This window comes from Protomyctophum bolini, assembly GCF_963924005.1.
Source record: "Protomyctophum bolini genome assembly, chromosome: 10".
NCBI classification, from domain to species: domain Eukaryota; kingdom Metazoa; phylum Chordata; class Actinopteri; order Myctophiformes; family Myctophidae; genus Protomyctophum; species Protomyctophum bolini.
In genome coordinates, this window is record NC_137871.1 from 10,738,452 (window position 1) to 10,749,779 (window position 11,328).

General features: G+C 39.6%; 1 protein-coding gene across 1 annotated transcript; it reads right to left on the minus strand.

Annotated features, from left to right (window-relative positions):
- On the minus strand, positions 1-11,328 carry cab39l1 (calcium binding protein 39, like 1). The gene is made up of 9 exons (XM_080774786.1): positions 11,047-11,328; positions 10,403-10,542; positions 10,147-10,311; positions 9,077-9,195; positions 8,586-8,754; positions 8,152-8,211; positions 7,983-8,048; positions 7,229-7,372; positions 1-4,267 (listed from the first exon to the last, which is right to left on the minus strand). Exons 2-9 carry the CDS (start codon positions 10,517-10,519, stop codon positions 4,076-4,078), a joined length of 1,032 nt encoding a protein of 343 aa, XP_080630912.1. The 5' UTR covers positions 10,520-10,542; positions 11,047-11,328; the 3' UTR covers positions 1-4,075.

An 11,328-nucleotide genomic window follows, 5' to 3' on the forward strand; every position in this document is an offset into this window, starting at 1 on the left:
GACTTTTAACATTTTATTAGGCCAAGTCCCAATCTGCAATTTGTGAAACAGTTCACCTACACAACTCTCCTCCTCAGGCTTAAGGCAGGATGAAAAAATAAATGCAGTGAAAACATTTCTATAAATAAGGCTTTATACTGATAGTGGAGAGGTTTCATGATTTGCGCTTTAAGGTCCTTACGCACTGGGAGTGTGATGAATAAACAATGTGAAAATGAGTCAGCGAATATTTCACATCAAGCTATTAATTTGTTGACGCCTCATTCATAAATTTGGAACTTGCATTTGTGGTGAAAATCAACCTCGTTTCGAAACAATAATTAGGTCGCTTTATTGCCACATTATGTGTTCTGTGTTTGTACGGCATTTAAATTAATGCAAATAAATCACACGAAAATCACAGATCGAGACCAACTTTAGCTTTCATGAAATATCCGAGACCCTTATGGAAGATGCCTTTGAACATTTTCTGCTAGTGTGAACAATTCAAATACTTCTTAAAATAACTTTAATATCTACTATAAATGTAAGGCTTGACTTTACCAGCCAAGTGGGTTAGGGTTAAGGTTATGCCTTAAACTTGGTCGCGCAGCATCGAAAAATCTACAAGCTCACAATGCGTTGCGCTGCAATTTGTTGTGAGCAGGTGAATGACAGTGTATAAATTAAGCATAAATTAAGTGATGGATCCTACACAGTGGGGGAACTTTCACAGTGCACACCATGGGTGGACCCAAATTTAAAAGACAAATTTGAATTGACACCGACACTTGATTGACATTTAATTAAGCTGAACCATTTCTCAAAACAACCCTGGCCATCTATAATTATTGATTCAACAATGTATTTCTTTAGAGGATATAAATATTATTATCATGCACATCACTACTGCTTGAGAAAATGTTTTCAGAAGTAAAATTTGAATTTCACCCAATAATTGGCTAGCTGAATGAAGGAGGGGTAGTAGACATGTTTACCAACCTGCATCTGCATTTAACCACTTAAACCCTAGAGCCCCTATTCTGGAGTTGACCCCTATTTTGGAGTTAATATTTGGCAGGAATAGCCGAACTACAAGCGTTGCGAGCTTGTACATCGGTTATTTTCACCAGAGATTTGGCGCAGAGGGAAATACTACAGGATCTGGTATAGAGCCATGCGGGAGCCTGGTTTAAGTGGTTAAGTTCATTGTATTATTTAGACGATTTCACAGTATCTGTTAATTCAAAATAAGTCACATTCTTGAAGCATTATTTCAGGAATTGTTTTGAGAAATTAAAATAGTGTTTGGACATGAAGTTCAGTTTTCAGTCTCAAATCAGTTTCATAAACATGTTGTTAGATACCAACACTAGAAAAGGATCCCAAATGGTTACATGGAGCAAGGAAAAACCCTGAAAACAAGTTTGTGGATATTTGGTTTCATGACAAAAGGTTAAATAAAAACCAAATTGTAACATTGGTTAGCATATTTTAGATTCAGTCAAGTTTATCCCCATATCCAACGTGTATTGGCAAGCATGGAAACCATGGTGTCACATTTAACCACTTTATCCCTATATATATTAGAATGAATAGCGCAAATAGCCGATTTACAAGCACACAACACATCGTGATGAGACGTGCATTTCTGAAAATGTTACCGTAATTGAAATTTGCCAATAATGACATGCCCAAAATAAGGACATCAGGGTAAAAGTGGTTAAAAGTTATATTGTAATTATATTTTATTGGGCTATTATCCCCAACTATTTGAACTGGCTCTGAAAAACCAGCACTACAATTGGGGCTTGAAATGCATATTTTCTGCTCTCATGTTGACTTTGGAATTTCACAGGATCATTACAATCTACTTTCTCTAAGTAAGGCAACATTCATTTATAAAAGGGTGCCATGCTGTAATTCATTATGAATTAAGGCCTATTTATACTAGTTGCATGTATTGTCTTGCACCAAAAACACAGTGAGCTTGTATAGTAGATCGGCTATTTTTGGTGTGAAACACGACACGCAACTAAGTATAAATCAGGCATAACATTGACGGCACCAAAACAAAAATACATTTAGTTTAAAAGTCTAGTTTTCCAGAGTGAAAACCAGGTCCCCATCCCTGTTGAAGTTAGAACAAACATTAAATACAGGCATGCATACCAACCACCACGCGATCCCCAAATATATTCTGTCAAGGAAAGAAAACTAAACAATACACAGCACTTACAAACTCAAAAAGCCCATGAGGTATATACTAGAAAACTGTGCAAACAGACAACATAGTTCTTGAAATCTGTCACATGGATTCGAAGTGACAGTGACAAGTAAGGCAACGTGCTGCTGTTCTCACTGGAATCTGCTGTTCAACCGACAGACGAGAAGTGAAATCAACTCCAAAACAAAATTATCCGACAGCCAAGACTACTTTCTGTTTCATATTTCAGGCTGTTTGAGAATGTGAGAAAGTCATCTGGTATTTAGCAGTGTCTGAGATGGCCTACACTACTGTATATACCAGACCACCAAAAAAAGAATGTAACAATCTGCAGTGCGTTCTTGTTATTCATCTCAAAAGATGCTTAATATTATAACAGTGTTTCTCAAACAGATGGCTGGGAACCCAAAAGTGGGTGGCAATAGGTTTTGACAAGCATCACATATGAATTTAATTGAATATATTATCAATATATATATATATATATAAATTTAAATCAAGACTTCAAAATATGATTCCCAGTATGAAACCGCTTTAGAACCATCTTTTCAAATTTAGATGCGGTATTTTGTGTGGATAAAATGAAGCATTTCCAATCGGATCAATTAGAATATGCCGCGTGGCCATGCTATGGCGTGCAGGATCAATCAGAATATGCTGCGCTACGGCGAGCGAGCTATGACACCCTGCAGCGGTATCTGATGCCGCGCTGCTATTTCCGTCCAGTGCAGCTGTCTGGTCGCAGTACAAATAAAACCCAGCCATTCATTGATTGCTCTTCTCTTCCTGTCACAGCGAATTTATCACAGCTACAACAGGATCACTAACAACCTCTGGAACAATCACAGTCACCTTTACATACATACCAAAGGACTGCTAACCACCTTAACCAGCAAACATTACCATCAGCTAACCTGGCTAAACTAATTGTACTACAGTCATATCGTTGCCGTCATGCAGATACCTTGTCTCTCCATATTTCATCGTTTTAGATATTTTAATAAATTGATGCCCAATTCTGTACTTTGGATCTACAAGCTCACAATGCTTTGCATTGACAGTTTTCGACTACGTAGGTGGGTATTTAACTAATTTAAAGTATTAAGAGCTTGTGACTAAACAATAACTGCATTGGATCCATTGGAACAAAGGTTATGTTTTCCATTTCCTGGAAATGTTGACGTTTTGGATGTACAAGGTTTCGGCCCAACAGTGACGATAATATAGTTGACTAATGTCCAGGAAAGTCAGAATAACTTACAATTGACCATATTCACATGGCGGCTATTTTGCTTAAGAGCAAAATGTACGGTTGGTGAATATGGTTAGTAAGGTGACAAACCAGTGCTATGGAATTAGTATGAAAAAAGAGTTACATTTCAAACTGTTAACCATAAAACTACAATAGCAAAAAAATAATATATTTTTTCTTCTCTAAAATATTGACATCTTTCTGAAAAAGGCTTGTCGGTCCACTTAAGGAGTCCCTGCTGGGTTTTTTTTGGGGTGGTAAATAATCAGAAACTTGCTTATCTAGGGATAACAGTTTACATGATATCCCACATAAAAAGCTATGACTATTCTCATTTCACTACAGAAGCACAACAGATTAAATAACAGTGTTTGGCCCACTAATGCTTAATTCATACTCCATTATACGACGAAGCATAAATCAGGCTTAATTGCTTCACCCACAAGAAATCCCCCTCACTTCCACACCAAGGAAAAAAAAGATGGAAGTTTTTTTAAAGTTTTTTTTTTCTAAGTTTTTTCTTTTTTTTTTTTTTTAAGTAATAAGAGGATGCTAGTGGAAGCTCTCTGGAGGCTCTAGGACTCTCTACCTGACAAAGCAGTGACCCCGTGTGTCCTTTAGGCCTCCTCTGGTGCGGTGGGGCGCTTCAGGTCACGGATCTGCTTTATCAGGTAGTTCTTCTCATCGCAGAACTGCTCGTCTTCGGACCGATCGGTCTGGAAGTGGCTCAGGAACTCCACCAGCTTGGTCTGGTTCTTCAGCAGGATGTCCAGCACAGGCTGGGTCTTATTGGGGTTTGCCACAAATACCTGCAGGAGTTGTGAGAGGATAGTTGTAGTAACAACAACTAGAAAAAGGTGCAATGCGAGTTTGACAAAATCTGTAGGAGTAGCAACAAAAAATGTGTTTTGAACAACACGCAGAATTGTGGAAGATCTACTCACAAATGTGGCCTATAAGCAAGAGTTGCATCATGATTTAAAAAAACCCAACTAAAAATGCGATTATACAACCTATACAGGTTCAAGAGTCATAGGCTAAAATGTGAAGTGGGCTGTTATAGCGCCACCATGAAGCTGATCTAAAGAAAATAGGTAGTATTCTCCATGGCCTACCACCTACTGGTAGTTTGTGTGCACGTTTGTGCAATACGGGCCTCTCCTGCAAACTTTGAAAGCCAATCGTAGCCAATCGGAATGGAATCTGAAAAATCTGACAGTTACATCTTGATCATGTGAGCACAGTGTTTTGAAGAAAACACAAAATGGCAGAAAATCTTGTCAGGCGGAAATGGGCGTGGAGTTTGGCATAGAGCCACCATGAGGCTGATAAAATAGGCTTTGAAAAATAAAAAAATAATAATAATGGATGGAGGACTGGAGGTTCTTCCTTGGCCTACTGAGAGTATACATGCAACATTTCACACCAGAGATGAGCCGTTTACAGACACATCCAACCTGCACACTGACACACAAGAGCAAATACAGTCTCCGGCTGTTCTGAGACAATAATAAAAGGGTGCAACAGTTAAGCGAACTAATCGATTGCATTATTTTTTTTTTTTATCTTTTTTGAAAAGTACAAGCTGGGTGTCACGTTTGAGCTTGTAGATGGGCCATTCCTGCATAATACTGTTGTACAATGAAGTACAATATTAGTACAATGATCAGACCAATCAACCCTAATGAATATTTTTGAGGCTATTCAAATATGTAGAGGTAAGCATAGTGTAACCAAGAGGCTCATCGCTAATCTTGACCTTTTGAAGTTTGATCACTAAAATCGATCATAATATGTCAGATATTAAGATAGATGTAAAAGTACGTCTCTAGGACGTCTCTAGGATATGCATGTTTGGAAAATGCAAGTCAGAAATACATTAGCCTGGAAACCAGATGAATCTGCCAGTGCAAAAAATAAAAAATTAGAAAAAGTAGCCAGGTCTCCACCAGGGCAGGTCAGGTTGTGGCCTCCTGGTGGCGCTATAATAGGCCAATGTGAAAAGGGTGCCATTTCCTCTTACACTTTGGGTGATTAGGCATTTTGTTCCAAAAATGTGTTTTGCAAAAATACACCTGTTGGTGGCGCTATAACAGGCCATTGTGAAAAGGGTGGAATATATTCCTCAGCCTAGTAGGAAAGTATGTGAAAGACTTCACGTAAATTGCACGCTGCATTCATGATTTGAGGCTTTTTGTTCAAAACGGGCCAATCTTGCAAACTCTGAAAGCCATGTTAGCAAATTAGGACGGAATATGAAATATCGGACAGATCCGTCTTGAACACATGACTGTAGAGATACTGCAACAGGATTTTTGGACCGAATAATATAAAAATATGTTTTACAAAACTCTGCCTCCTGGTGGCGCTATAACAGGCCGTTCTGGAAAAGAGGTCAGAGGTTCATCGTTGGCATCCAGGGAGTGTGTGCAAAATTTGACATGGATCGGGTCCCTCTGCAGATTATATCTGGGCCTGCTCGGTTGTGTTGGAGTGATCAATCAAAGCACCAATCAGGGCCCAGTATATGAAAATGTGGCGAAGGTATATCACCAGAGGCATTTTTTTAAATCAAACTCTTGGAAATGCAGGTTCTAAACAGATTCCAGACTAAGATCTACTCAGTGATATTAGTCTGGGCTTGCCATGCCCCACCCGCTGTGCAATACCCTTGTTGTTATCTGATGTACTTGTTGTACCAGTCGTCTCGTCAGCTACAAGCGCATTGCGTATTGCTTCGTGCCGCCACTTTTGTTCACCACAGCTCTCGTAATTTCAGTTTTGCTTCTTTACAGGGGTTTATTATGCCGGTTGGGATCATTCTTTTCTTTGCTGATTAACCACCCCCTTTGGATTATCCAAGTGCAAAAATAACACTTCCCATTGTTTTAGCAATATCCAGTCGTTGTAATTGCATTCTGTAAACACTCCTCTGTATGGAAGTTTCCACTGGTGCTTGTGTCTACTGCTGGTTTATCATGTAAATAAAAGACCTGCTGCTCTCCCAGTCTAACATGGTGGTTTGTTTGAGGGTGTATTGTGGATGCTACATGCTTCATTACCAACGTAACTCTGTAATATGCATTATGAAACCACATTCGGTGTGAACACCAGACACCACAGGTGTGTTCAACGTACTGCAACCCAAAACAGGTGAATGAACTCGATTAGACATGCGGTTCATATTTTTCTTCTGAAAAGGATAGAAAAACACTAAGACCCTTTCCTAATGGACGAAAAATACACTAACACCCACTAACATGAAAGGTCATGATCAGCATTCATTCCTATGTCAAATGGCTCTGTCACAGGTATCTATTGGCCCCTGCACTGATGGAAAAATGACACCAAGGCAGACGTTCACATTTTTTGCCCACTTTTCTGTCATGATGCTGAGAGAGCTTAGAGAAGAGGAAGTAAGAAAATTAAGGGCTGTACAGGGACAGTATCTGATAAGCATTTGCCCCCAAATAATACAAAGATTACAACTTAATTCACCAAGTAATTTCAGTCAAAATGTTAAAACCCTATATACAGCAATTAGGTGACCCGAGTCCACCAGTGTTTAAACTAAACCCATTTTTTTCCCCCTACATATGAAATATCTTTGACGAAAATACCTGACCTACAATCTCACAACACCATCACGTTGTGACACATTTGGAGCCTTGCGATCTGTTATTTCTGCTGAACGTTTGGCCCAGACTACAGTGGGTAGGATATGGTTCAAAAGGTTAAAAAAAAAAGAGGTCATATTATGCTTTACGCACCTTGAAAACGTGGAAGGCTTCAAACTGGATGTTCCGGCTGTTGTCTCGGAGTAGATTCATCATGAGTTTTAGGTTCTCTGCTCTGCTGATGTACCTGGTCATCACCGTGAAGTTGTGTCTGTCCAGCAGAAGCTCTCCGAGCAGCTGAAAGATATGCATGCTGGTATGACTCAACCAGCTAACGTGCGGCTGACCACATTAATCATGGGGGGGTTCATCAGTTTGACTCCAGACATGTGTAGCATCGTGTCACAATAATGTAGTTAGCTATGCATTAACACACCCAAAAACATCAAAATCAAATCGATGCGTCCACGGGACGTACAATAGTTTACCCCGATAACTACATTATCTGTGCTAAAATGGGTTTTCAAATCATAGGAATAAACCAGCTGATTTAGCATCTGTGCATGACTGCATGTGCAAGATTGGGAACTAATATAATTTGGAGCAAACAAAGAGGTAGGAGGCAGCACACCAATATCATATCATTGCATACCCTGAAGGTGGCATTTTGTTGCCAAAACGTTGGTATAATAAAAGTGTTTTGCATCGTGACTACGAGCTGTGCGACCTTTTTTTCCAACTAATAGGAGGCTTGCTTGGTAACACATTTTGAATGCATAACTTTTGCCATAACACACAGCCCGAAGAGGCTATAGCTAAACGGAAACAGAAGGGAAGAAAGATTTAAACTATTAAGTATTGAATTCACATGGGATCTAATATTACATTTATTTAGACAACTGCATACCTTCAGAGACTGTCGCTTGGTAACATAGTTGTCAGAATGCAAGAGCTTCTCATATTCTGTTAAAACCTGAAACAAATGTACACAATGACGTTAAGTTCTTATTTTTTTCTCAAATGTTGTCGGTATAAGCTTCTATGTTTTATCGTCAAATCTACAATATATCGCTCACCCTGTCGTAGTTGGTCTCCAGGAAATCTGCACACATAATCTTGTGTCTTGTGAGAAGATCCTTTTAATGCAGAACAGAAAGAAGCCAGTTAGGGTTGAAATCAGTTACTTTGGATCTGCCAGGGAATTAGGGCTGAGAAATATTGATATCGTGAGACTAGATTTGGTTATCAATTTATCAAGTAATTTCGTGATATGGCATAAGTGTTTGTCTTTTCCTAAGCACTGATACATACACACAGCAAAAATAGTGAATCTACTATGTCAAAACACGTGTTATGAGCTTGTATTTTTGAAAATCTATGTCAAATTTTGAATTAATTATAATATTATCGCCACAAGATGGAGAGGTATTTGGTCAACAAATAATCTGATATTTGATTTTGTTCATATCGTCCAGCCCTAAATGGAATCAAGCTGGAGAAAGAGAAATACCTTGAAGGAAGCAAAAGCATCTGAGGCGATGTCAAACGTTGACAATTCCACAAAACGAAAGAAGCGGTAGAACTCTTCAGAGAAGAGCACCGTCCGTGCCAATGGCTCGTGCCGCAGACATTCTCTTAGCATCATCCCACAGTTGAGGGCCACCTCTGCACTCTCGTACCTGTTGCAGATTATATATTGTTATACTGACTGACCCATATACCCTTAAAGTGCTGTTGAACTTTCGTAGAACCTTCAGATTGTGCAGGCACTAGGCAGCCACCCAGGCATGATATTATTTAACCTTTATTGGGAGCTCTCAATCACAACAAAAAATGGATAAGTTACCAAAATTGGTGTAGCGTGAGCAACAAGGACTCCATTAGGTAAATTGCATATCAAGACTTGTTTTTTACATTATCAGAATTCCCTTGATGTCAATACATCCAATTTACCCTAACGCCAATTACACAATGTCTGGATGTGTGTCAGAAGGCACATACCCTTGTAGAAGCATGAAGAGGATCTGGGGGTGTGAGGAGATGTATTCCACGGTGGGGGTGCGAGTACCGATCTGACGTCGCACAATATTGCTGAAAAGATGCACCACATCTTTCTTTCCCTGTGGAAAGTATTACTTGTTTTAGAGCAGTAATTCTCAAGCTTTTTAATTTCAAGGAACCCCAGTTTAATATTAGTTAGTTTGGGCCACAAGACCGCCCGCCATTTAATGCCACAATTTCATCTCTGTAACCCCAATCTGCACTGTAAAATGACCCAGGTTAATTTAACTCTGAGAGTGTACAAATGGAACCATTAACACATTTTGTACATAACACGTCCTGAAACGTCATAAGGATTGGAACCGAGAGGTGCCTTAGACGTCTGTGGACGTCCTAGCGACGTCCAAACGACGCGGGGCGAGATAATAATATTCAGAATAATTACTTCTTTTTTTTTTGGCATTTCGCTTTTCGCTTGCCGTATGCTAACGCTCTGTGAAACTATTAGCTTGTCATTGACTCCCATGTTAGCGCGGCGGAAAGAATGACTCGTATCTCCTCATCCAGGGCGCTCTCCGTGGTGATGAATGGATCGATATGCTGGCGCTGCGTTTCTGCTCCTCATCCGTCTCTCCCGCAAAATATGAACTCTTTTTGTAGCGTATATAAATATATTAAGATGATCGGAGATTGTGATGGCACTTTGTCAGTCAACTTTTTTAAGAAAGTATTTCCGGTTCATGGCTTTCAAAATGGAAGCGATCACTACTCTGGCGATTACTCCGGCGCAAGCAACGCCTTTATTTTGATGCAGTTCCGGTACTAAATGTGTTAAGGATCCATTTGAACCCTCACAGAGGTACAGAGCCAAAATGGTCCATTTGGACCCCTGGTGCCAACTTTATGTTGAGAAACTGTGTACTAGATTACTTTTCGCTCCGTGTTAGGGTTAAGCCATCCCAATCAAACATGCACGCCCACATATAACCCTGCAAAGAACTGTCCGAAACAAATCAATACTTTCACAAGCGTAACAATTTTGTCCCAGGGACATTGTGCATCCTCCCCACCTCAAAATCAATCTTTTGCAGATTTGCGATCAGGGCTATTAGGAGGTTGGTGTTGTACAGCTCCTGTGCGAGTTGAGCCACCGCTTCAGTCTGAGGTTCCTTGTCACCTGTCCCACACAGGACCTCTTTCAGGGAAGAGAGGTTCTTTGAGACCTCCTCTGCAACCTTCGGATAATAAAAACAGTCTGTGTCAGAGGCCATTAGTGAGGTTAAGTGGCCATTGTTAGCCATACAGTAAGTCATCATTACTACTGACCTTTTCACACTTTTTGCTCTCTGCAGCGTCTAGCTTTTCCATGTAAGCAACATTCTCCTTCAAACTTTTGACTATTTCAGCTGGGCTCTTCTGAGACTTTCCAAAAGGAAAAGGCATGATGGAGGCAGAGGAAACAGAGTCTAATACCAGACGAAAGCAAGGAGAAAGAGTCAGCTGCAATATATAATTAAACCATCCAAGCTTCCCGACATTTTAAAGACCGGAACTGACTGACTGACAAGCATGCACTTGCATACACAGTACACACAGAGTCAGGTTGATTCTATCCATTTGAATTTAACTATAAAGGCCCGAGTGGAAAATACGAACAATTTACTATTGTACTTAAACATTCAAGTTGACATTCTTGTAAATTAATAGCATTTCCCCATTAATGGTTTTCTCCTTTTTTTTCTTTTTACATTGGACACATTGGTTGATGATAGTGATGTTGTTGATTTAATTAAAAAGTTCACCGTGTGCTTCTGAGTTAGCTACTGAAAAAAGCAAACTAAACAAAGTTAAGTTTAATGTCGTAGGTAAGCTTGTTTGTTAGGAACAAATTGTAAACAGAAGCGGAAACGCACAGTAATAACAATGACTGCTGTTAAATCTTATTAAAGTGTTGACATTAAAAGACTTACCAAAAAGAAGCTGTACGTTTTGAACTTGAAGGAGGCTTGGTGGCTAAAGGTTAGCTAATGCTAATGTCAGCTTGCAACTTAACTCCGCTGTCTCCCTGAGAGAAACGCCCAACTAAGATAATAACTCTTAATAATTTTAAAACATGTGGTTAATGTTTATATAAAGTACTCAAAACTGATGAGTTATTAATCTCTCTCCAACAACTCGTCCCGTCGCCAACAAACTGGCTAACTGGCTAAAGTTGTGTTGCGAGAGAACTTCATTTCCCTGTTCTGGTCTGT

Excerpts from the sequence above, each read along its gene's own strand:
- cab39l1 (XM_080774786.1), bottom strand. The coding sequence starts at position 10,519 with ATGCCTTTTCCTTTTGGAAAGTCTCAGAAGAGCCCAGCTGAAATAGTC. Across the intron at positions 8,212-8,585 it reads ATGCTTTTGCTTCCTTCAAG|GATCTTCTCACAAGACACAA; the intron begins GTATTTCTCTTT and ends CTGCATTAAAAG. Across the intron at positions 4,268-7,228 it reads AAGCCTTCCACGTTTTCAAG|GTATTTGTGGCAAACCCCAA; the intron begins GTGCGTAAAGCA and ends CAACTCCTGCAG.